The sequence below is a fragment of the Marmota marmota genome, unplaced genomic scaffold (assembly GCF_001458135.2).
Source record: "Marmota marmota marmota unplaced genomic scaffold, marMar, whole genome shotgun sequence".
Taxonomy (NCBI): domain Eukaryota; kingdom Metazoa; phylum Chordata; class Mammalia; order Rodentia; family Sciuridae; genus Marmota; species Marmota marmota.
In genome coordinates this window covers 13,083,316-13,110,350 of record NW_026000174.1, presented here as the reverse complement: position 1 = coordinate 13,110,350, position 27,035 = coordinate 13,083,316, and the positions used below count along the sequence as shown (strand labels likewise).

At 50.0% G+C, this 27,035-nt stretch overlaps 1 protein-coding gene across 3 annotated transcripts in view; it reads right to left on the bottom strand.

Annotated features, from left to right (window-relative positions):
• Positions 1-12,076, bottom strand: part of Arrb1 (arrestin beta 1) — a 43,371-nt gene extending 31,295 nt beyond the window's left edge. Inside the window, exon 1 of one of the 3 annotated variants that reach the window (XM_048788053.1) lies at positions 10,845-12,076. In XM_048788053.1, the coding sequence (XP_048644010.1) occupies positions 10,845-10,849 (5 nt within the window). In that variant the 5' untranslated portion in view covers positions 10,850-12,076. The remainder of the gene's footprint in view (positions 1-10,844) is intronic. The other 2 variants (XM_048788050.1, XM_048788052.1) reach the window with 2 other exon arrangements.
• Between the last annotated feature and the right edge of the window lie 14,959 nt (positions 12,077-27,035).

Below are 27,035 nucleotides of genomic sequence, written 5' to 3'. Positions count from 1 at the left end.
AGCATGTTTGTTATGGCCTGGACCTCTCCAGGGATGTTTCCCAGAACACGGCTGAACTTCAAGACATTCCCATTTCAGAGATGCGGAAATTAAGGGTTAGAGAGGCGACTCACAGTCTGTCTCCAGAGCCCACGTCCCACCCCCTCCTTCACACCACCAAGCCCTCCCCCAAACTCCTCCAGCTTCCCACCCCCAACACCATCAGAAAAGAGGCCCCTGTGGGGTGATCCCAGTCTCCCGGGACCCCACAGTGCGACACCACACAGACCACTCTGCTGCTTGTTTTGAAGAACACAAGCTGGAGGTCAAAGCCAAACCCCAGGCCAGGTGCCCGCCTGGGATCCAGTGGCTTGGAAGGCTGAGGCGGGAGGATGGAAGGTTCGAAGCCGGCCTCAGCAACTTTGCGAGGCTGTAAGCAACCTAGTGACACCCCGACTCAAAAAATAAAATAAAATGGGCTGGGGATGTGGCTCGGTGGTTAAGCGCCCATGAGTTCAATTCCTGGCACAAAAAAAGAAAAGATAAAGAAGAAAAAGAAACCAACCCCAGGTTGTGGGAGACTGGGCTTGGTCCCTGCAAGTCCCCTCTGCCCCTCAGCCTGATCCATAGCCAGAGCAACACCAGCAGTGTTCTGGCTGACCAAGGCTCACTGCAGACAGGAACAGAAATCAGCTGAGGAGGGGTACGACAAGGAGACAAGACTCTCACAAGGATGCGCAGGCAGGCCGCCCCGGGGGCTGCACTCAGGAACCGGGAAGCCATGGGCTCTCAGGTGGCCGCTCCCTCTCTCCACCTCTCCTCAGGGGGCTGCGTGTGCTCCCAGCTGCGCGGCCGTGGGGCGGCTGCCCCATTGTCTCTGTGGACCTGTGTCTCTGCTTACTCAGGGCTCTTCTGTTCCTCCATCCTTTTGGCTGCATGTGACTCACACCCCAACCCTGTTCCTTCTCTGCCTCTTGCTCAGCTTCCCGCTCCTAACTGGCTGGATGGCCCCATTCCAAATTGGTTAGCAATTGGTTAGCTTTGGTCAGGTATCTCACCCCTGGGCCAATCAGCCATGCCCAGGGTGTGTCACATGGTCCACGAGGTATGAGCAGAAGAGGGTCTGGTGAGGTCGTGTTTTCCAAACCAGGGGTTACGGCCCACTACCAGATAGTGAAATCAACCCAAGAGATTTTTGGTTTTTTAATGAACCAGAATAGAATAGAATAGAATACAGGCAGGAAGGATAAACAGATATGGCCATATTCACGAATATTCAGGTCCCCTCTAAGGCTGGGCCGAAGAAGTTCTGGCCAATGGTACAGGAGAAGTGTCACATGTCACTTCCAGGCAGATGCATTTAAATTTCAGTACATGAATCTCCATGCCCCTTATATTCATTTTCTATGGCTGCAATGAAAAATAACCACAACTTTGGGGGCTTAGAACAGTATAAATTTATAACCTCTCAGTTCTGCAGTTCTGCAGTTCAAAATGGGTCTCACTAGGTTAAAATCAAGGTATTGGCAGGTTTGTTTCTGGAGACCTTTGGGTGAATCTGTTCCTTGCCCTTTGCAGCTTCTGGGGGCCGCCCAAACCCCTGCCTCGTGGCCTCCTTCCTCCGCCTTTAAAGTCAATAAAAGTGGAGGAGTTCTCACACTGCATCACTCCGACTTCCTCTTCGGCTCCCTCATCCCCTTTTAAACATTCTTAGTGTTACACTGAGCCCATCTGAATAATCTAGAATAATCTCCCTCTTGTAGGTCAATGGTTTAGCAACCTTAATTCTACATGCAAGGGTCATAACTCTTTGTCATACAACATAACCCATCCCCGGCTCATCAGACCTTCCAGTGTCCCTTTGTGCCTGTCAGGGAAAGGGCTACACCACAATGGACCCAGATGAAGTACCTTTTAAGACAGATTACCCAACAAATAGAACTTATAATTCTGTATGGTATGACTAAGCAATAGAATATAATACAGCACTGAAATTATGCTCTCATCTTTCATAATGCAGGGAAATGACTAAAATAGAATGTTAAGCAGAATAAATCTGGAATCAAAACAGAAACAGCATATTTAGCATTAAACTCAACTTTTTTTTTTTTTTTTGGTGCTGGGTATTGAACCCAGATCCTCGTATATGAGAAGCAAGCACTCTACCAACTGAGCTATATTCCCAGCCCTTTAAACTCAACTTTATATTCAATAAATACCCAAGAGAAAGAATGAGAAAACAATGTTATTAAGATGACAATACTCAAATTGATTTATGAAGACCCACATTAATCTATAAATTCAATGTGATCTTTATCAAAACAACAGCTGGATTTTTGCAGAAATTTGTAAACTGATCCTAAAATTCACATGGAAATGCAAGGGACCCAGAACAGCTAAAACAAACTTGGAAAAAAAAAATTGAACAAATTTAGAAGACTCACATGTCCTCACTTCAAAACTTAATGCAAAGGTACAGTAACCAAAACTGTATGGTACTTGCATATGAACATATAGATCAATAAAAGAGAAATGAGAGTTCAGAAAAAATTACATCTATTTATGATCAACTGATTGTGTGTGTGTGCATGTGCACGCGCTCACGTGCACACACACGGGATTAAACCAAGGAGCATTTTACCACTGGACTACATCCTCATCCCTTTTTTATTTTTTATTTTGGGACAGGGTTTTTTAAGTTGCCATAGCTGAGCTTGAACTTGCAATCCTCTTGCCTCAGCCTCCTGAGCAGCTGATATAATAGGCATACACCACTGTGCCTGGCCAGTCCATTGATTTTAACAAGGAAGCCAACACAAGTCAATAAGGAAAGAACAGTCTTTTCAACAAATGATAATGGTACAACTGGATATTTACCTGCAAAAGAATGAAGTTAGACCCTTACCTCACACCATATATAAAAATTAGATCAAAATGGATAAAGACTTAAGTGTAAAAATCACAACTACAAAATTCTTGGATGAAACCATAGGGGTAAATCTTCATTTCCTTGGATTAGGCAATGGTTTCTTAGATATAATACCAAAAGGACAAGCAACTAAAGAAAAGATAGATAAAATTAAAACTTTGGTGCTACAAAGGTCATTATCAAGAAAGTGAAAAGACAACTTGTAGAATAGAGAAAATATTTTCAAATAATGGTTATGAAAGGGTCTTATCAGGATATATACAGCACTATTACAATGTCAACAACAAATAGGTTCAATACCCAGCACCACTAAATAAATAAATAAATAAAAATAAAAATTGGCAATGGATTTATTTGCATAGACCAGTCTCCACAGAAGTGGCCAATAAGCCATGCAAAGATGTTCCTCAGCATCCGTCATCCTAAAAATGCAATTCAAAACCATAAGGTTTAATTCACACCCAGTAAGATGGCTGTGATAAAAAAGGACAATAACAAATGATGACAGGAACGAGGAGACGCTGAGCCTTGCGTATGGCTGGTGGGAATGCAAAGTGTGCAGCCACTTTGACAAATAGCTTGGCAGCTCCTCGGAGAACAAGACAGAGTTTACATGGCCCAGAAAGTCCACTCCCGGGACTTGGAAGAAATCAATTTCTATTGATTTTGGAAATTGGAAAGAAATGTCCACATAAGAAAAGAAAATGGAAATCGTGTCCACATGAAAACTTGTACATGAATATCCATAGCAGCAGCATCTAAAATAGCTATAAAGAGTGGGGAAAATTGCCAATATCCATTAACTAATGAATGTATTTTTAATGTGGCATATACATAAAATATGACTATCATTCAGCCATAAAATGGGACAGAATACTGACTCATACTACAACATAGACGAACCTTGAAAACATTATGCTAAGTGAACACAGCCAGATACAAAAGGCCACATAGTGTTGATTCCACCTCCATGAAATGTCTAGAGGAGGCAAATGCCTACAGACAGCAAGTGGATCAGCAATGGCCAGGAGAGGGGAGGGGTAGGGAGGAAGGTTCAGGATTTCTCTGGGAGAAGCGATGAAAATGTTCTGGAATTGAATAGTAGTAAGGGTTACATGACTTTGGGAACATGCTAAAACTCACCAAATTGTGCACTAAAAATGTGAATGTCATGGTGTTCTACCTCACGGTGGAAGGAAGGAAGAAAGGAAGGAAGGAGGAAGGGAGGGAGGGAGGGAGGAGAGAAAGGAAGGAAGGTAAGGAAATGTGCCTCTATGTTAACAGGATCTAAAGAGGACTCAGTCGCCCACCCACATCTTTATCTCTCTTAATTTCCTATGTTCTCCAGTGATCATAAATCACTTTGTAAAGATGCTGAAGCTCCCTTACAAGTTCTGCCCCAAACATTAAAGAAAGGAGAGTCTGGAAAAAAATTAGTAAGAGAAGTTAAAAAAAAAAAAAAACTGGATCCAGACATCTGAAAGCTTAGAGGTCAGAGTCTCTTGTATGGAATGTACAGCCCAGAGCCCCCAGGCCTGCAGCCACTGCCATCACCCCTGCCATCTGTCTTCTGCTCAGCCACCTCTTCCTGCAGGAAGCCTGCCCTGACTTCCCAGGCCTGGAAGGAGGCCCCAACTCCACACTCAGCATGTCTCTACTAGCAGCAACGTAATAGTCCATTAAATCCCCTCTGATGTGCTTTTATACAGAAATGAGAGTCGAGATCTTCTCTGCAGCATTGCCCCTGGGTCCCTGGGGTATAGCATGGTGCCTGGGACACAGCAGGTGCTCAATAAATACAGGTTGCTAATGAGGGGCCTCAAGAGAGGAGTGTGGAGATGGAGGAAGATTAAAGGACAGTGGTGGTGACCCTCCTTCCCGGTGAGTGCCCTCCCTGGGTTTCTATGGTCTCACTTCCATCTCACTCTCTGGGATCAGCAGGGCTTAGGAAAGGCTTCACAGGGGCAGGGTCACAGCCACCTTCAGGCCGAGCCTCCACTGCAGCTGATACACACCAAACAGGCGCCTGCCTTGGTCAAAGCCACCCGTCTATCATTCCCTTAGCTCTAAACCTGCTCCAAGCCCTACCAGAACCGCAACCTGGGGAAACGAACATGACACAAGGCCAAGTCAGAGAAACCTACCAGGCACGTGGACCACCAGCCAGGCATGTGCTGAGTGAGCCAAACACTTCACGCACGTTGCTGTATTGGTCCATCTAAGTTCTCCAGAGCAGAAACTCCAGATTCAGAGACGCCAATTTCCTTGTCCAAAGTCACAAGGTCAGGATCAGAAAACTCACAGAATCATTGATGGGACACCATCGAACAAACTATATCTTACTTAACACAGAAAACTCATCCTGGAAAGACTAGCCATGAACATCACTACCAGGGAATTGGGAGAGCACTAAGAACAATTCAGTCCTGTGTGAGAATCAAAAAAAAAAAAAAAATCCTGTGAATGTAATGAACATGGGAAGAACTTCAGCTTCACACGATCTTTAGTCAACATCAGAAAACTCATCAGGAGAGAAATCAGGTACCAGATCCTACTCTAAGTGTATCACAAATATTAACTCGTTTATTCTTTCAACTCCCCTATAAGGTGTACTACCATCATCCTATTTCACAGGTGAGAAAACTGAGCCACAGAGAGGTTAGGTAATTTGCCCAAGGTCAGACAGCAAAGTAGGGAGCAGAGCTAGATATTGGAGCTCAGGCAACCTGGCTCCAGAGACCAAGCTTTTAAACACTCCCAAGTATTGCCTGGGACATGGAATGTGGAGTTCTGCCTGAGAAGCCAAGAAAGACTTCAGGAGCAGAGGTACGATGAGGGGGATCTTAATGGACTCAGAGAGTGTGGAGGAGGTAACAGCTCTGCAGGTGAGGGCCTGGAGAGAACCTGAGTGCTGGGGAGAGGGTAAGTAGCTGGGTGTGGCCAGAGTGTGTCCTGAGAGCCTGGGAGGAGCCTCAGGGAAGGAGGGTAGGCTAAAATAAAAAGGTCCACTCCCTCCCCAGATAGTAACAGAGCACCTCTGGATGCTGACCCTGGCATAGGAGGGTAGAGGGGACTCGGAAGGACCTTGAGGATCAGGCTAAGGACCTGGGACCGCATCCAGCAGTCATTGGGGAGGCATGCACATTTGAGGGGTGGAGAGCCAATGGCCAGAACTTTATTTTGGATACAGAGATGGCTTCCCCCAGTGCTGGCCCTGAGAGCAGCCATGGCTCTGTTGGGTAGGGTGGGCACCATGCAAGGGGGCATTCACTCTCAGAAGCAGGCGCCCTACATTCTGACCTACTTTCCAGGGTGTGAGAACAGCCATCAGGGAACAGGGAGGCGTGAGGAGCAGGTGGCAGCAGAGGCAAAGAGGCTCTGAGAGGCCTTATGACACTCTCCCTGGGGGCAGGGTTATTTGTGTACAGGCTCATCCGCTCTGCCAGAGCGTCACAGCCCTCTGTCCCAGCCCTCCCCCTGACACAGCCCTGTCTGCCTGCTCACCTGCCTCTCTGGACGGCCCAGGCGGGGAGACAGGAAATGTCACCCCGTTTCATACATTTCCGAACTCTGGGGAGCCATAGGGTTTTGTTTACAGAACAACCTGCTGTTTCCCAGATGGAGAAATCAAAGCGGGCCAGAGGTGTCTGGGGCGGCCTCGTACATGCAGAGCTGGGCCGAGAGGAGCACCCCAGGCTTCTGCTGCCCCTGGCCACTCTCCCCGACTCTGTCCCCCTTGGGCCTGCCCGGGGCTCCTGGGGCACAGGGTGGTGCCTGGAGGCCTGAGGGGTAAAGGTGAGCCCAATCTGGCCAAGTCCAGCTCCTGAGCTCTGGACTCCCGAGGGCTTCCAGGCAGAGCATGCGTGCGCACGGTCACTTTTCTGGCCGTGACCCAGATTCGTGAAGTTTTCAGAGGGTACAGATGAAGGAAAGAGGGAAGCCACCAGGAGGCCATGGACAGAGGTGAGGGCTATTTAAAGGAGCTTGGCCCATTTTCTGGTAACCTATGGAAATGGAGATGTGAAAATCAAAGGCTGGTAAAAATCTCACCAAGCGGCTGCCAGCTGGCTACCAAGGACCCACAGACAGCCCTGATCGCTGTTGAGCCTACCCGAGGGTCGAGAGGCAGGAAGGAAAGGCCACGGAGGAAAGAGCCAGGAGCTGAGGCAGGCAGACCCCGCCTAGTCCTTCATGACCTTGGGACAGTCTCTCATCCTCTGAGCCTCAATTCTGGAGGATGGGGGGTGGCCTCCCACTTGGTGGTTGGGAATAATATTAAAACCTGGTAGCCAGCAGAGAACCAAAAAAGGGGAGCTGACATTATTACCATCATGACCATCATCACCCTGTCAGTCCCCGCCCTCCCCTAAATGTCCCTCAGGAGGCCCTGGGACAGGAGGCATGGCTATGTGGCCCCTGCTGGAGACAGGGAGGCCTTTTTAGCTGCCAGTCTCACATGGAAGGCACAGTTTGTGATGTTCTCTTCCCTATTTAGATCCCCACCTTCCAGAAATCCCCAGAGACATGCCCAGCCAGTCCTCATCCTGCCCTGCCCCTCCTTCCATCAGCGCTCTCCACGACAATGCTCACCAGCTTCCCAACTGTCACCAAGAAGCATCAGAGCTCCTGCCCTGACTCCTCCGTCCCCACCCCCCAGGCTTGGCTTCTCCCTCCCTCCCTCCATTCATCCTTCTTCTTTCTTTTTTTTTTTTTAATTGTTTTTTTAGTTGTAAATGTCTTTCTTTATTTATGTATTTATATGTGGTGCTGAGGATTGAACCCAGGGCCTCGCACATGCCAGGCAAGCACTCTACCACTGAGCCACAACTCCAGCCCCTCATCCTTCTTATTTCTGGACACATTTCTGGACTCCCTTTTCTTCTTCCTTTTATTTTCCAAAACGCTGGGCATTGCTCTTCCCTGCAGGAGATCCAGGTCCCAATGGCCCGTGCGTGTACCCAGGCACCAATGCTCAGGATGGAGGGGGGATGGGGGGACAGACACTCCACAAACAGAATTCTCCCCCAGAAGCAGAGTGTGTGATGTGCCCAGCTGAGCTCTGGCCTAATCAGTCCCTTACCCTCCCCCTCCCCACTGTCCCCTTGGCATCCACAGGGGCCTGCACATTGCTGCTCCTTAGTGGACACTATGGAACTGGAAGAATGACAAACTCTAGAGAGCAGGAACTGCATCCTCCTTCAGTCATTATTTTTCTTGGTACACGGTAGGTGCTTAATAAATATTTTGAATGAGTGAAGAAATGAACCAACCAGAGCCAAACTCTGAGCTCAAAGCTGGGGAAAAATGGGACCTGGACCAAAAAATAAATTAGAGGCAGCAGCCTAATCACCAGGATGACGCACAGCCTAGGCAGGAACCTGTAGAGACCAAGTGCACCCGACAGCCCATCGCCAAACCAGCAGGAAGATTTTATTTAAAGGGGGTTGGGCCAGGTGAGGTGGTGCATGCCTGTAATCCCAGCAGTTTGGGAAGCTGAGATGGGAGAGTTGCAAGTTCAAGGCCAGCCTTAGCAACTTAGAGAGGCCCTGTCTCACAATAAAAAAGGGGGGGGGGGCTTCTGGGCACAGCAGAGCACATCTGTAATCCCAGCAGCTCAGGAGGCTGAAGCAGGAGGATCACAAGTTCAAAGCCAGCCTTCAAGCAATTAAGTAATGCCCCAAGCAACTTAGTGAGACTCTGTATCAAAATTTTAAAATAAATAAATAAAAAGGGCTAGGGATATGGCTTAGTGGTTAAGCTCTTGTGGGTTCAACCCCTGGTACCAACAAAAATAAAAAGCAGACATGGGGAGTGGTTTGAGGGGGGTTAACTTTTGCCAGTTTAAATGTACAAGCTTGTTGGTGTGTAAAATAACATAGTATAGTATATTAGAACAATACTCTAGTTCAGAAACATTACTTCTTTCCTGTGTTACTGTGGATCCTCTGGGGGCTCATCTCATATCAGCTGTTCTGTAGGTGGGTCAGGCTGCTGAGAGCTCTGTGCCCAGGGCCTTTGCACGGACTGAGGCCTAAGGCCCGAGTGATGGCTCTTTTCCTGAGAAAGAAGTGGGGGGGGCATGCCCTTTATTTAGCCAGATATGGTCCCCGTGGTGGCTTGGAGCTGGCTTGTCCAGATCTTTAAGAGATGACTGTCACCAGATTTTTAGGAATTTTTTAGTTAGTTGTTACACAAAGTCATTATCAGTGGTTCTCAACAAGGGAGAAGAAATTTGAGTTTGCACCCAAGGGGATATTTGGCAATTTCTGGAGACAACGTGGAGGTCTTGTCTTGGGGGAGTGTTCCCCCAGCCTCTAGCAAGTACAGGCCAGGATGCTGCCTGCATAAGGCACAGAGCACTAGTCCCTGGGCCCCAACAAAGGATCTCCAGCCCAAGTGTTAACAGTGTGGATGTTGAGAAATCCCAGTAAACACAATTAATTAAAGCACATTAAAAACAAAGGGAATCATGCTCAAGCTTATCACTCCCTAATGACCCTATGGGATTTCCTATTATCTTCTTTGAGGTTCCCTATGTCTATGATAGCTGTGGGGTGGGGGGCGAATCCTGTGTAATGGTGTCTCCTGTGCTCCTCAAATCCATGCTCAATAGCCTCACACTGAACAGGCATCTGCGGCAGGAGTATTTACACCACAGAAATTGGCAAATGCTGCAATCCCTCCACCTTCCTTTTTTTCTCCAAAGGGCCAGTTGCTACCAGCATACCACTGAGAGTCACTTTAAGGACAGAAGAAAGTTCACAAGCCTTCCCAGTTTCTAGTCCGGTGGTCGGCTTAGCACCAGCCTGCTCTGCAGTCTGAAACAAGAACCTGAACATGGCCCTGGGCACAGACTCCACACCCCCCCACATACACACACCCCACCACACACAGACAGACACCACACCCACCACACACACACACACAGACCATGCAAACCAGATACTCGTTCACATCCACATAGGCATGTCACAGACACACCACACGCGCCACACCACAAGTGTCTTTTGATGCTTCACACTTCACACATGTACATCACACATAGCACACCCCCAAATGCTAAACATTCCCCATGCACACACATCACACTTGCACAATACACACGCCACACAGACACACAGACACTCCCCCAGGAGCCCTCTGCCCAGTGGAGGAATCACTTGAATGACCAGAGAAACAGAAAAGAACGTCAGTCCACCTGACTGCGCTCCTTGATGTCCAGGCCCTCGTACTCCTCCACACCCTCTGTGTCTACCCTTCCCCACACCTTTCCCTGCTAAGATGACATTCTCAACATTCGTCTAAAAGGCACAGAGTCAGGTGACCCCATTTCAGTACCTCTGGAACCCCTGGCCAAGCGATTCTTCAGCCCTGCTCCATGTCCAGCTCTCAGTAGCTCCAGAGCTGAATCTGGCCTCCGCCACCTTCCCAAGCCCATGGCAAGCAGTACCCTGGGAATTCCAGCCACAAGACCACTTCTACTGCCACCAGACCTGGTACGCCCAAATCTCCATCTCCAGCCAGGTCCTCTCTGACCCCACGCCCACAAGCAACAGGACATCACCACTTGGAAGGCCCCCAACTCCTCAGACAAATCCCAACAAACTTCCTCCCCATGGGGCTCCCCTGTGCTCCCTGTCCCTGCCCATCCCAGAGGTGGCACAAAGGAAGTGCTCAATGTACATCTCAGGGATCAAGAAATAATGACGGGGGCTGGGGATGTGGCTCAAGCGGTAGCGTGCTCGCCTGGCATGCGTGCGGCCCGGGTTCGATCCTCAGCACCACATACAAACAAAGATGTTGTGTCCGCCGAAAACTAAAAAATAAATATTAAAAATTCTTAAAAAAAAAAATTAAAAAAAAAGAAAGAATGATGCAAATCCCACAGCGAGAAAAACAGCATCAGCTTCCCGGTGAGGCCGATAGGAAGTCTTACCCCATTTTGCAGCTAAGATCCCTGAGATTCTGTGGCGTTCCAGGGCCAGCCCTGGAGCAGAGCAGAGCAGGGTCCGCAGGGTGCAGGGTGGCCTGTCAGACCCAGAGCTGGGGACTGCAGGCAGCAGCGGCCAGGCCAGGGCCAGCCCTGCAGATCGCTCTCCCCAGCCCTGAGTGAGGGGTAAGCTACAAAGAAAAGGAAAAGGCGTTCCTGATACGCGTCCTGTTTCCTCTCCTCCTCTGGGCTTCTCGAGCCGAGGAGGGCGGATGTCTCTGGGCTGGCAGCACTTGGCCTGTGCAGGGACAGGCCACGGTGAGGGTCTGTCTCCTGGACCCCTTTCTACTCCAGCAGTGTGGTCTGTGTGAGGCTGGAGCTCACTGGCATGGCTCCTCAAGCTTCCTTCCCCGGTCCCAGGGAGCCTCAGCTCTTTATCTTCAGCCAGCACCTCCTGTCCAGGAGTGTGCCACAAAGGCACCTCCCCAGGAAGCCCTCCATGTCACCCTCACTTGCCACCCCACAGAAGCCAACTCCCTAGCTGCCCAGCTCATTCTGTGCCTATTGCCTGTGGCCTGGGCTCTCCATGAATCAGGCAGGGAAGGAGGTCCCAAGGCAGAGGTCATCAAATGAGGTTTCTTTAGTGAGAGAACAAAAAGGGAACCCCCTCATCAGACAGGGGTCCTTCCCGAGGGCAGCGGTCAGGTCTCACATAGGGATCTCTCTAAGGGAGTGGCCATGACTCCTCCATCAGACTAGATAAAGGTGATGCCTTATTCTTCAGACAGGGAAGTGCCAGGGCACAAGATGACCATGTCCCTCCATGTGACAGGGAGTCCCAGAGAACAGAAGCCATGTTCCCCCATCACACAGGACCCTCTCTCTCCTGGAACATAGGGCCATGCCTCCTCCTTCAGAAAAAGCTCTTAAAAAGCACAGTCACCATCTGCTGCCCCCACAGCATTTCCCAGATCAGACGTCAGCTCCGTCTGAGACACCGAGGTGGGCTACCCTCTAGGGCAGACCTGGGAGGGGTCTTTCCCCCATCTTTCCCTGCATAGGATCCTATGCCAACTTCCCATCCCTGCCCTCAACTGAACACAGCTTCCATGCCATACTTAAGACAGCTTCATGTCTGGGTGGAGGTCAGAGACTCTCTATTTTAATCAGGACCAACAACTTCTAGAGAGATAGCTATGGGGCAGCTGGGGGATCCTGACAAGAGGACACCAAGATCACTCCAAGCACTCAGTCTGGCCTCAATGCAACCAGGTGTGTGGCTTGGATGGATCTCTACGTGTGCCTTGGATTTGTCTCTATGGAGAAAACCCTTCCCCTGCGGCCATCCCACCTCCAAACCATGCTGGCAACCCCTCCTGGTTACAGAGCAGCCTGACGCATCAGGCAGAGGATAGAATAGGGCCCTTCCTGGATCCTGCTTTGAGGACAACACTGGCCTTCCCTGGGTGCTGTCCTGAGATTGGTCCAAGCAGCTCCACAATCATCTTCCCTACTCATACCAGCTCCTGGGAGCTGCTATTAGTTAGCATCGATCCGCAAAGTGCTTTGCTGACACTTTTTATGAGCTCAGCCTCACCCAGTCCCAGGAGGCTGGGAAGAAGAGGCAGAAACTAAGACCCAGGAGCCCAGGCCACTGGATTGAGCCAGGGAGTTGCTGAGCTAGCATTTGAGGTCTGTTCCAAGGGCTGTAGATGAAGCACTTACCTAGCATGTGCAAGGTCCTGGGTTCAATTCCCAGTGCCCGGAAAAGAAAAGGAAAAAAAAAAAGGATGAAATCAAATCCCAAGAGCAAAGTCCAAACAAGCCCAGAGCCAGCACTGTGTAAATGTGAGCTGAATGCACATCTACTGAATAGCAAATTGATTGGACTTCGGTAAAAATCTGAGTGCATATTTTTATTCAGAAATTATTATTATTAGCTCAGCCCTGTGGTACACACCTGTAATCCTAGTAACTTGGGAGGCTGAGGCAGGAGGATCACACGTTTGAGGCCAGCCTCGACAACTTGGTGAGACTCAAAATAAAAATTTAAAAAGAGCTGTGCATGTGTCTCAGAGGTACAGCACCCCTTGTCCCATCCCCAGTACTGGGAAGGGGGGAAAAAAGGAAAGAAAAAAAAAAAGATGAAGAGAAGACATCATTATTATTGTTGTTGTTGTTATTAATAGTGATATTTAAGTGTTTAATACAAGCCAAACACCATTCTAAACACTATATTAACCCATTTAATACAAGAATCCTGAAAGTAGATAATCATATTAACTCTATCCAACGTATGCTCACTCGATATACTCCTATTATACCCAACTGGAAACTAACACAGAGAGGTTAAATACTTTGCCCAAGGTCACAGGGCAGGAAATAGAAAATGTAGGTAGCTCAAACCAACTGCTTAATAGATTAACAAGTAAAAACAGGGCTGGGGTGCACCTCAGTGGGAGAATGCTTGCCTAGCATATGGGTTGGATCCCTATTATATTCCTTGAAAGACACAATTTATCCTAAGTGTGTTCCAAACAAAACATTCATGATTCCACACCCTGTGGTCTAGTTTAGGAGGTAAGAGGTAATACTACTCCAAAAGAGTATTAGCAATATAAAACATGCTTTTCACACATCTTAAAATCATAGTTATCCTTCTTTTGAAACTTTCAACTGAGTGATTTTTATTTGAATTTAGGAAAAAAATTATTCTTATTATTTTAAGATTTATCATTAATTGTTCATGGGCTGGGAGCTTTGCCTGTTCACTGTGTTTTATCTTGAGGACAACTTGGGGTGGGGGTAGGTGTGGGCAGCCAGTCTGAATAATTTCGCGTTCTCCTTCCTGAGATCGGACAGAGAGGCTCTGATTGTCACTCTCGTAGTGACCTGAACATAGCCCTAGTCCCAAAAGTTTGAGGATATGTCTTCAGACATAGGCATGTCGCCCCATGGATTGAGCTACACTCACCTGTTTCTGTGATGTTATTACCCCTTTGCCCCATTTGGGATAGAATGTTCCATGGAAACTCCCTTTGTGTGTCCCCTTCTCTTGCTCTGCCTTTGGGTGTGGCCTTCCTAGATGTCAGTCAACCTGCTGACAGTGGACATCATGAAGCTAGACTCAACCCCCTGAAACCTGACCCCTGGCCTCATTTGAATGGTTTCTCCTCAATAAAAGGGTCAGCGCGTGCTGGCTCTCTCTTTCTGCGGACCCTTAAGGTCAGAGGAGCCGTCACAGGACCCCAAAGAAAAAGGTATCTCCGTCTCTTGTGTGGTTATTTCGTGCAGCCCAGTTCCCCTGGAGTCACCCTGAGTGTTTCTGTCGTGAGGAGTGCGACAGGTAGGCATTATCCCCATTTTACAGAACTGGAATCTGGGCCCCACAGATGGACAGAGATGAGGCCACAGTCAGCCAACAACTTCCAGGAGGCAATGCCAGCCCATCGGCCCCAAAGCCCCTGCTGCTCCCTCTGCCCATTATGTATCCTCTGCTCTCAGAAGGTGGCCTGGGAGGCCAGAGGTCACAATGGGAATGGCCAGCATCAAAGTGCTCAGGCAGCCTTCCATCAGGCCTAACCACAATGCAGGGAGCCCTGGGAGAGGGAACTCCAGCCCCCCTCCCTGGTAGAAGGCCCCTATCGCTACACTCTCCTATTACCCCAGTAGAGGTTGTGAGAAGCCTGCCAAGATCCATTTGGGTGTTTTCCCTCTGGGGTAGGAGAGCCTCCAGGGCAGGGAAAGTGGTCAGCACAGACAAAGTGCTTCAGAAAGGGCTCAGCCAGGGCAGGCGGGCCTGCGGCATCAGGGTCCTGAACTTTGGCCCTGGCACCGAGCTAAGTGGTGATGATGCTAACCAGCACCACAGCAAACGGACTTGCTGGGTGGCCTTGGGCAAGGTCCCTGTCCCTCGAGGCTTCAGAGGGCTCACCAGCTCTTGGTGGGAGCCTGGGCAGCTGAGAGGAGATAATGGGCATGAGGAGTCTGGGGAGGACAGTGCTGGACAGAGAGGAAGGCCTGGTAGTAGGACAAGGCTGACCTATGGAGCATTTTTTAAGAAACGCATACACAGGCCTGCAGGTGATGGGGTGCAGGGAAGCCGGCCAAGGGCTGTTGCACCCGGTGAGGTGCCATGCGGGAGAGGAGCATTCTGGGGTATCTCTGGACCTTTCTCCAAACCACACCCTTGACTTGGTAACAGACACCCTCCACGCCCACCCTCACACCTTGCACCTACTCCTCCTACTACCCCAGTAGAGGTTGTGAGAAGCCTGCCAAGAGGAGCAGAGCTGACCCCTTCTTAACTGCCAACCCATCTGGAGTGACAACCCCAGAACCAGCTCTGCTGCCCCGGCCCAAGACTCAGGTCATTGGTTCCCAAACCCCAGGGAGAGCTGCGCACTTGGAAAAGGAGGTGGAGAAGAGCAGCTGGGAACAGGGGCAAGGTCTCTAGCCTGGCACTTAACGGTTCTGTCTGATTCACATGGCATCTGCCTCAGCTGGACCGTGGAATGACACGCTGGCCTCAGGGTGTTGAGGGCAGTCAGTGAGCTGAGCCGTGTGCATCCCTGGCACATAACCCAGCTTCAGTATCCGGGAGGCTTATGCACAGAGAGGCACAGAAGCACCAAGGTGAGCAGGGCTGCAAGGGCCTCCAGAGGCGGCAGGGTGGGGAGGGGTGGGTAAGAAATCCCACAGAAGTACACTCGGCCAGGAAGTGGAGGAGCTTTACCCCATGCCACACTGTCTTCCAGCACTTACACGGTGGTCCCTGTGGGCCTCGTGGGCTTCCTGAGAGAGTTTGGAGTGCGGCAGATGAGCTTGTACACGCTATGTCCTCAACAGACTCTCCTTCAACCCCTCCATAACTCAGATTTCGCCCTCATCGGGAAACCTCATGACTAACAAGCCCTCTTGGTGTCCTGATTATCCGTAGGAGGTCCTGGGCCGTGAGCATGGGCATTCACATCACCGAAAGTGAAGGACCTAGATGATTTGGTCTCTTGTGAGCCAGTCGTGGAGGCCTGCTGCAGGCTCAGGGCAGGACTGCCATGGGGTGACCTTACCCAGGCCAGACCCCAGGAGACCATCTAGGGTCATCTGCCATTCTGTCTGTTACACCCAACCACAGTGGCCGTGGGAAGCTGGGGGTCTGTTATGAACACGCTCCCCACATGGAAGGGTGAGGGCACAGATGTGCAAACCAGTAACTAGCCTCCCTCTCCCACGAGGGAGAGGGCTGTCAAGCTCCCGGAAGGCAGCTGAGAAAGTGACAGAAAGTCAGCAGCCAAGCTGGGACTTGAAGGACAACAAAGAGTTCGCCCAAAGTCACAAAACATTAAAGCAATGTACAGATGCTCACGGGCAGGGGGATTCCTGCCCAGGCAACTCCTCATGCTGGCCCCTGCTGGACCCTGACACCTTCCCCTATTTCCAGGACCTGTCCCCACCAACAGAGAAGCCAGCCGCGGAGCAGAAGAGCACCGTGGAGGCCCAGGAGCTAAGGAGGAGCACACCATTCCAACTCCTCCGATCGCTGACAACCTGGACCTTCCCGCTCTAAGTCTCCTCTCCCCTTCTCTCCAAGCCGCATCTGCGCCAGACTCTCCTTCCCCCACCCTGGCCCTCCCCAGGGAGCAGTGATCTCAGTCTTTCCCATCAGCCATCCCTGGAATGATGGGAAATGCTTGGGCCAGGAACTGAGAGGAGACCTGCCCCGTGGAGGAGGAGAGGAGGTGTCCTGGCGCTGGCTCAGTCCCATGCTTCCTCTGAGCCCCACTCTGCCCAAGCACAGCCCACCTGTCTGTGCTGCACCTTGAAGAAGGTAGGTTCTGACTACTGCAGTGGGCAAGGCTCATCTTACAGGTGGGAGCCAGAGGCCACAAAGAGGAAGGCAGGCAGGCACACTGGGGCTGACGCCAGTCCCCGGCACCATGCAAGGCTTCCACAAGTCTATTTCCTCCCAGCTGACTTGAGAGGCTGAATTATGGCCCTGAGGTGCCCACAATTTGATGCCCAGGCTAAGATTACAGCTCTGCTCCCTCACGTGGTAGAAGGGACAGAGTGGTTTAGTTAAGGATCTCGAGGTGGGTGGGGAGATAGATGCTCCTGCACGATCCCGAGGGGCCTGATGTAGTCACGAGGGGCCTGATAAGAGGGAAACAGGAGGATCTGAGAGAGGAGAGATGTGGTGACAGATGCACTGAGAGAGATTGGAGATGTGATGCTCTGGCTTTGAAGTTGGAGGATGGAGCCAGGAATCACTGGGTGCAGGTGGCATCCTGAAGCCAGCAAAGGCATGGGAAGGGATTCCCCCTTGGGAAGAATCCAGAAGGAACGTAACCCTGCTGGCCCATTCTAGGACTTCTGACCTCCAGAACTGTAAGAGAATATGACTGTGTTGTTTCAAGCTACTACATTAATGGCACTTTGCCATAGGAACATTAGAGGACTAGTATAGTAGGTATTTCATTCCCATTTTGCAGATGCAGAAACTGAGGCTCAGAGTAGGGCTGTGACTTCCTCGGGTCCTGCACACTCCCCTCCACACTCATTTACTGGGAAGCTCTATGGACTCATAAAGCTGCAAAGCCCCAGCTGGGGCTTTGAGGCTAGAGAGAGAGTCTGAGGAGGAGATAAGATGTGCTACTGCAGGGCCGAGGTTGACGTAGGGCAGGGAACTGGAGGAAGTAAAGCTTTGCGCCCACAAGGGGATGGTTGCTATGACACGGCCCTTTCAGAGCCCTGAGTCCCGTCACATGTCTGAGTCCTGCCACATCCTGACCATCACACAGAGGATGGTCCTGGCTATGCAGCTGGACATGGATGACTGCATGTTTACAGGGTTAACTGAAATTAAATAAAATCTCTCATCGTCTCTCTTTGATCTTGATAAAATCCCTGGGAAGGAAGGTCCTTCTCCTGTTGCATTACCGGTAAGGAAAATAAATCCCAGGAGCTTGTGACTGGCCCAAGTTCTCCTGGCTAATAGGCCACAGAATCTGGGAATTTACAATGACCAGTACAGGACTAAGGGCTACTGAAGGCGAAGGCTGCCTTTATTGTCACAGATATTTTCTCAATCACTCTAAATGCAAGCCTGATGGAGCCCCTCCTCTGAATAAGAACTTTTAGCCCCTTCCCACAAGCTCATCATAATCTGGCCCCTGCCCACTCCTCAGACCCCTCTTCCCTACATGCTCCTTGCTCCCATATGCCCTCCAGCCCACTGACCTAGGGCAGCTACAGGGCACCACCAAACTCTTTCCCACTTTGGGCCCTCCCACAGGGCTTCAGCCCCATCAGTCCCAGAGTGCAAAAACCACAGGTCCTGGCCACCACTGTTTCCTGTGGAAGGGACAGGGTGCAGGGGCCAGGGATCAGCCCTAGATGGCAGGAAGCCTGGGATACTAGGGTGAGAGAGTCCAAGTAAGTCAGTCATTTCCTACAGTAAAGGCAGCAGCAGGTGGGGCAGGTGTGGGGACCCAGGTCTCAGAGGACAGGCCCTTTCAGAAACGCAGATCCCAGGATACTGGAGCTGAGGGAGCCTCTTGGAACATGCCCCCCACCCACCCCAGGGTGTGCATGGCAACACAGAAGCCTCCAGAAGGGTAAGACTTGCCCCTGGCTCCACAGCGTGTCACTATGGAAGTCGGTTCATGGTGGTGAAGGCTTTGGAGCCTGCGGCTCACTAACTGGGCAACTTTGGGCCAGGACCAAGTCTCTGTGTTCCCCATTTCTAAATGGGAAACGTAACACACCTCTTTGCTTTAATGCACGCACAGAGCCTGAGGCGCAGTGAAGCCCGTGATAAAACAAAGCTGCTCATCATTGACAGAGCTGGGCCTGGACTCTCGCGCCTGCCTCCCAGTTGCTGCCACCAGCGCCCACTGCTGGGTGGGGAGCTCATTCCACCACCCAGCAGCAAAGTCTTAGAGATTTATGTTTTCTTAGCATCTGCTGTGAGCAGAAGTCAGACTTTCTCAAGCCAGGAGCAGGGTTCAGTCACTCTCCACCCAGTTTCCAGTTTGGTGCCTCCTCCCAGTCTTTATTATGCTCAGTCCTAGTGTCTGCCTTACAGAAGTGCTTTCTGGTGCCCACTCTGGACTGTGCAGACACACCACAGTGACCCCTCTCAGTCATAGCATGTCTCTAGGGAACTTTGTTTCCTTGCTCTAAACCCGCCACCTGGAGCCTGGCACAGTGGTGCACCCTTGCAGCTCCAGAGGCTGAGGCAGGAGGATTGCAAGTTCAAAGTCAACCTCAGCAATTTAGTGAGGCCTTAAGCAATTTAGTGAGGTCTTGTCTCTAAATAAAAGATTTTTTTTTTTAAGGGCTGGGGGCGTGGCTCAGTGGTTAAGTGCCCCTGGGTTCAATTCTTGTACTTAAAAAAAAAAAAAAAAAAAAATCCCATGCATGAAAAGCACATTGTAATCAGGTCTACCTCCTCTGAAGCCCTGGCAGGTCAGGCCTAGAGTTTAGTTAATCTTCAGAGAGAGTCTCAAAATCAAATCAGGGAAAAATATAACACACCCCGCCCTTTTATTGGTAGCGAAGGTTGAACCCAAGTGTATTCCTTTATTTTTATTTTGAGGCAGGGTCTTGATAAATTGCCCAGGCTGGCCTTGAACTTGAAATTCTGCTTCAGCCTCCTGAGTAGCCAGGATTACAGGTATGCACCACCATGCCCAACAATACCCCCCCCTCTATGATATAGCCCAGTGGGTTTAATTTACTCCTAAGCTGGACCCCCCCAGTATGGGTCTCTTAGAGAGGAGGACACTCAGCTGTCTCCAGCCACCACTTCTGGGCCTTCAAGGCTGGTTAGTTCTTGCTCTCATGTGATCATCTCTAGAGAGGTATCTCAAACTCATCTTCCTGACAATTAAACAAGGGATTCAGCAATGGCCTGAGAAGGCAAGCCTGAGGCAGACAAACTCCTAATCCAAAATGGGACTCCCCACTTCCAAACTGATACAGAGAAATGAACTGTTCGTTGAGTACTTCCTTTGGGGCTGGGGTGCTGAGTTTCATGCAACATCTCACTTAAATCTCACAATAGCCCAATGAGAGGGGGTGATCAATCCCATTTCACTTAAGAAAAAGCCAAAGATCAGTGTGGTGGTACATGGCTGTAATCCCAGTGACTCAGAGACTGAGGTAGAAGGACAGTCAGCTTGAGGCCAGTGTCAGCAACTTAGTGAGACCCTATCTCAAAGTAAAAAATTTAAAAAGGTTTGGGTATGTAGCTCAGTGGCAGAGCACCCCTGGGTTCATCCCCAGTACTGGGGACAAAGGGAGAGAGGAGGGGAAGAAGGGAGGAATGTAAGCTAAACTTTCCAGAAGCTAAACAACTTGCTTGGGGCACCAGCTGGCCAAGTTATCCTCCCGGCTGCTCCAGGAGCTCTGGATGAGGGACCTGTTCCCTTTCTAACAGGATGCAGTCTAAGGCCTTTTGAAAGGAAAAGAGCCCAGACCTGGGGATGAGACAGCCTCTGACTCACCTTCAGCTCTGGTGGCCCATCTCCTCCCTCCCTGTCCCTCATCTCACCTCGGCTTCCCCAGAGGCTTATTATTAATAACTTAATGTCTGGGCATGGTGGCACACAACTGTAATCCCAGTGGCTTAGGGGAGCTAAGGCAGAAAGATCGCAAGTTCAAAGCCAACCTCAGCAACTTAGCGAGGCCCTAAGCAACTCAGCAAGAACTTGTCTCTAAATAAAACATTAAAAAAGGGCTGGGGATGTGGCTCAGTGGTTGAGCACCCCTGGGTTCAATCCCTGGTACCTAAATAAATAAATAAATAACTTGATGACTGTCGTGATGCTGTTGTCTCTGCTGGGATGTCACCCCCACCTACGCCCAGTTCACATCCACTGCATCTCTTGGAGTTTTGCTCACCTGGCACTTCCTCAGGAAGCCTTCAATGACCCCCAACAAGGTCAGACTCCCACATTAGGCCCCCGCTGCCCCTCGGCTGCTCTTCCTCCTACAGATTATGAGCCCCACAAAGCCAAGGATGGTGTCCATGTGGCGGTTATTGTATCCCCAGAGACATGCATGGTGCTGGCACCTGGCCTCAGGATGTCACTTCATGCTGGCCTCTGCCAGGCCCCATGCTGAGAGCTACACCAGGCATCACATTTAATCCTCACAGTTACACCCTGAGGGGGAAAGGATGGACCGGAGTCCACCCAAAGCAGGAGGCAGCTCTGGAGTGGGCATTCAGCCTTCTNACAGGAAGACTCACAGAGGGAAAGTGACTTCCCTGAGATTACCCAACTAATGGGGATCCCAGCTGGGACCAGCACCCAGGACCAGCTACACAACTTATGGGCCCAGGGCAAAATGAAAATGCAGGGCTCCTTATGCAGACTTCAAGACAGACACAGCAGAACATTTAACCCACCAAGGGCTGAGCACAGGCCTTGTGCAAATGCCCTCCCAGGAGGCCAGTTCCCTCCCTGTGCAAGGCCAAAGCCAGGCTCCTCCAACTGAGGAGCTCAAGGGCGTAAGTCTTATAAGGCAGGGAGTCTCACACATGGGCAGGGGTTGGAATCACCTGGAAGGCTCTTTTTTTTTAATATTTATTTTTTAGTTCTCGGCAGACACAACATCTTTGTTTATATATGATGCTGAGGATTGACCCGGGCTGCATGCATGCCAGGCAAGCGCGCTACCACTTGAGCCACATCCCCAGCCCCACCTGGAAGGCTCTTAACACCCAGCTTGCTGGGCCCCACCTGCAGAGCTCCTATTTAGAAGATATGCAAGGACCCCGGAATTTGCACTTTTCAATGCTGCATTTCTAAAGGAGACACTGATGGTGTAGCCCAGAGACACTGAGAACCAGGCTATTGGGCCCGTGGATGCCCAGCGTCCTTCGAATTATAATTAGGCCTCAGTCCAAAGAGCTAGGAGTGTTGAGGAGAGAGAAGAGTAGAGAAGAGAAAAAAGAAAGGAAGGAAGGAAGGGAAAAGAAATAAAAGAAAAGAAAAGAAAGAAAGCTCTACACAGGCTGTCTTGTTGAGCTTTTCCAACACTCTGGCCTGGGAGGTTCCACTGTCCTCATTACAGAAGTTGTGATGGCACAAGGAAGTCAATAATTAGCTCAGTCACAGCCAGACGAGTATAGAGACCAGAATGGAACCTGGCTCTATCTTACATGTTGGCACAAGCCTATTTCAACCACAGCTGGCCTGGATCCCACAACTTGCTCACCCAGGAAAGTAGAACCAAAACTTCAGGAAGGATCTGCACATCCCCAAGCCCAGCAAGCCCCAGGATCGCCCCCTCACTGCCTGCCTGCCCTCCAAGCCCTGGCCTCAGCACAGAGACCTAGGACCAGCCCAGGGGGTTAATTGGTGGTTTTGTTCCAAAAGGCTGGGTGCTCACCCCAGACTGGGGCTTCCCCCCACATCTAGGCCCTTCTTTCCAGACTCTGTGGCCACTTCCTCACACATACCCTAAGCGCCAGGTCACATCACGCGGCTTCAGAGTTTGCACAGGCTCTTCTGCCTGCAGGGAACGCCCTCCCCACTCTGCCTAACTCTTGCTCTTCTTTCAATACCTGGCTCAGCTCTACCTCCTCTGGCAAGTGCTCCCTCAGGACCTTCTCTGCCCTCACTTCTCGTCACGCCACTCTCTGCTTCCCCGGCCGCTCCTGCAGCCATTCATCCCACCAATATTTATTGTGCATCTGCTCTGGCCCTGGGCACGGTGCAAACTTCTGAGGATACAGGCTGAGCCCGGGCTCTGTCAGCCAGGGTGTGGGTCTGCTTACATCCGTGTGAACCTCTGCCAGGAGGGGCACTCAGAGAGGGGGCTGTGAGTATCCCCAGGGGTGACAGGACCTCAGCTGGGGATCTGTCCTCAAGTCCTACATTGCAGGCCACCACTGAGGCTGGGGAAAGGCCTCCCACTGACCCAAGCCTTGGGTGAAGATGCTTGGCGCAGCAGCCCCAACTACCAAATGAACACAAGGCCTGCTATGTGCCTGGGCTCTGGACTCCCCAGGAAACAGAGACCCTGAGGGGGAAAGGATGGACCGGAGTCCACCCAAAGCAGGAGGCAGCTCTGGAGTGGGCATTCAGCCTTCTCTCAGAGGAGATGTGGGTTTTACACAGTGGAGAGAAAGGAGGTGACCTGCCCTCACCCTGAGGATTTGCCCGTCTACCCGACTGAAGGCATCAAGGGCGGCTCTGGAAAGCCACAGTCCACAGAAGCCCAGGCGCAGGAGGATGGCTGCTGCCTGCCCAAGGCGGGGCAGGGGCTGGAGCAGGGCCTGGAGCAGGGCCAGGCTGGCAGAGGAAACATCTTGAGCGGCAAGTGGGAGGGGGGGAGGAGGAACAGGAGAGGAGGAAAGAGCCAGACACGCAAACTCCTCCAACACCTCCTTCCAACCAAAACAGAATCCCCAGCACACTGAGACCTGGGAGGAGGGAGGGAGGGAAGAAGTCGGGGCCCCAGGGGCAGGAGCGGGATGGTGGCCCTGGGGCTGGAGCCTCTGGAAGCCTCAGAGCTGGGTAGCCTCACCAGAGATGGGAAAGACCGGGGGAGGCCATGTAGTCACAGGAACCTGTCCAGCTCTGCACCCCAGGGCTAAAGGCTCCCTGGGGAAGGGAAGGGGGCTCCACCCGGTAACTCCTACTCCTCTTCAAGCCCCTCTCAGTCCCCCAACACTTCCTAAAGCCCCCGACCTAACCTCTGGGCTGGGCTCTAACACAAGGATTAGCACAAACTCAAAACATATTGTAGAACAAAGCTAGTCAGATGGGAGTTGAGGCCTAAACTCTGGAAAGTCCTGAGTCTGCGGGGAACTCAAGAAGCCCAAAGGAGGGAGTCTGGGTCAGAGGCACTAAGGACTCCCAGACCAGAAAAGACTGGCCTGCACCCTGGGTCCATCACAAATGGGCATGAAGGTCTTTCCCCCGGCAGGAGAGCAGACTGGGCCAAGAAGACAGGGGGAAATGTGGGACTGAGCAAAAGGAGGGAGGCATTGTCTTTGCCCCTGTCCCCACCACCATCTGGACACGTGTGCACCCGTTCACAAGCGCACACTCAGCACTGGGGCCTGAGAGGCTTCCTGGGACCTCAGTCTGGTCCCAGAGGTCCTTGACCTGTCTGATTCTCCAGGTGTCTGAATCCCCAGGTTCCCTTGCCAGCATCCTGGGGCCTTCCTGCCTCCCTTCTTGGCAGCAGAGGCACAAGGTAAAGGACAGGCCTCCCAGTGGCAGAAGTGAGACATTGGGATGACTTTCAACTGTCCTGTTCTTCTAATCCTCATCCCAACTGCTCAAGGCTGCTGGAACTTAGTAGTCTTTCTTTCACTTTCTTATCTTAGGGAACCAGTCGGTCCTGGCTGAAACCTCCACTCACTACAGGGCGTCCATCAATAGACCTCCTGTCACTCAGCCCGAGTCCTCAAGAGTAAAATGAGGATGGCAGTTCTCAGGGTTGAGCATAGAGTGTCTGTCACCTAGTAATGCATGTTAGTTCTTCCTTTTATTAATAACATCCAACACGTATTGATTGAGTGCCTATTGTGCATCAGACCTGTTGGCTGCCAGACCTACAGTGACCAGGGAGGATTCCTGCAATGGACCTGTCTAGGTGAAGCTTCCCTTCTGCGGGGAAGACAGCAGGACTCTGCACTGCACAACTCCGGGCGGAGCCACGGTGTGGACCACAATGGGAACAGGCCACAGTGCGTCTCCTGCAAGTGGGCAAAACAGCAGCCCTGTAGGACTGACATCCAGCAAACAGAAGAACATGGTGACTCCCAGGGAAGTATGCCAAGGGATCCCAGAGGCCAGCATGGTGGCTGAGGACTAGGAAAGGCTTTCCCAAGAGAGGGACATCTGACTAGGAGCTGGAGAAGCAGTAATAGCTCTGAAAGGGGCTGGGGCTAAGGATGCTTCATGGAAATCCAACACAGCAGAACCTACAGCAGGAGACTCTGGAGGAAGAAGTGGGACTCCCTGGAGATGTGAGGGAAATGAGGTGAGGCCAACAGGGCTGGAGGGCAGGCCTGGTCACCAAGAGGCCTGGCCAGACAGCTGGATCTTACTTGTCTCCATGATACAATACAGGCAGGGGTTCAACCCAGACTTGACACAATGCAGTCCTGTTTTAATATGCTTACTCTGGCTGCTGGGATGGAGAATGGAAAGGTGGAGAGGCTGGAGGGGAATAGGAGAACCAGGCAGGAAAGGGAGCAGGTTCAATAAGGTTGTTCTGGGTTCAAATCCTGGATCTGGTGAAATAGAAAAAGAGAGAGCACTTCTAAACTCATTCTATGAGGCGAATATCACCCTGATTCCAAAACCAGGCAAGGACACATCAAAGAAAGAAAACTTCAGACCAATATCTCTAATGAACATAGACGCAAAAATTCTCAATAAAATTCTGGCAAATCAAATACAAAAACACATCAAAAAGATAATGCATCGTGATCAAGTGGGGTTCATCCCAGGGATGCAAGGTTGGTTCAACATACAGAAATCAATAAATGTAATTCATCACATCAATAGACTTAAAGATAAGAATCACATGATCATCTCAATAGATGCAGAAAAGGCACTTGAAAAAATACAGCACCCCTTCATGTTCAAAACATAGAAAAACTATGGATAACAGGAACATATCTCAGCATTGTAAAAGCTATCTATGCTAAGCCCCAGGTCAACATCATTCTAAATGGAGAAAAATTGAAAGCATTCCCTCTAAAAACTGGAACAAGATTGAGATGCCCTCTTTCACCACTTCTATTTAACACAGTTCTTGAAACACTAGCCAGAGCAATTAGACAGACAAAAGAAATTAAAGAGATACGGATAGGAAAAGAAGAACTCAAACTATGAGTATTTGCCAACAACATGATTCTATACGTAGAGGATCCAAAAACTTCCACCAGAAAACTTCTAGAACTCAACTCAAAGTGGATCAAGGACCTAGGAATTAAACCAGAGACACTGCACCCATTAGAAGAAAAAATAGGCTGGGGATGTGGCTCAAGCGGTAGCGCGCTCGCCTGGCATGCGTGCGGCCCGGGTTCGATCCTCAGCACCACATACAAAACGAAGATGTTGTATCCGCCGATAACTAAAAAATAAATATTAAAAAAAAAAAAAAGAAGAAAAAATAGGCCCAAATCTCCATCATGTCAGATGAGGCCCTAACTTCAAGAAATAAAATCAAGAATCAAGAAATGGGATGGATTCAAACTAAAAAGCTTCTTCTCAGCAAAAGAAACAATCAGTGAGGTGAATAGAGAGCCTACAGAACAGGAGCAAATTTTTACCACAAGCACATCAGATAGAGCACTAATCTCTAGAGTATATAAAGAACTCAAAACTCTTGGGGCTGGGTTGTGGCTCAGTGGTAGAGTGCTTGCTTGCCTTGCACATGTGAGGCACTGGGTTCAATCCTCAGCACCACATAAAATAAATAAATAAGTAAAACAAAGGTTTTGTGTCCATGTTCAACTTAAAAAAAAAATTTTAAAAAGAACTCAAAAATCTTAACACCAAAAAAACAAATAATCCAATCAATAAATGGGCTAAGGAACTGAACAGACACTTTTCAGAAGATGATTTACAATCAATCAACAAATATATGAAAAGGTATTCACCATCTCTAGCTATTAGAGAAATGCAAATCAAAACTACTCTAAGATTTCATCTCACTCCAGTCAGAATGGCAGCTATTAAGAACACAAACAAAAATAAGTGTTGGCAAGGATGTGGAGAAAAAAGCATACTCATACATTGCTGGTGGGACTGCAAATTGGCACAGCCAATATGCAAACAGTATGGAGAATCCTTGGAAAACTTGGAATGGAACCACCATTTGACCCAGCTATCCCACTCCTCGGTCTATACCCAAAGGACTTAAAAACAGCATACTACAGGGACACAGCCACATCAATGCTTATATCAGCACAATTCACAATAGCTAAACTGTGGAATCAACCTAGATACCCTTCAGTAGGTGAATGGATAAAGAAAATGTGGTATATATACGCAATGGAATATTATTCAGCAGTAAAAGAGAATAAAATCATGGCATTTGCAGGTAAATGGATGGAGCTGGAGAAGATAATGCTAAGTGAAGTTAGCCAATCCCGAAAACCAAATGCCAAATGTTTTCTCTGATTTAAGGAGGCTGATTCATAATAGAGTTGGGGGGGGGGGG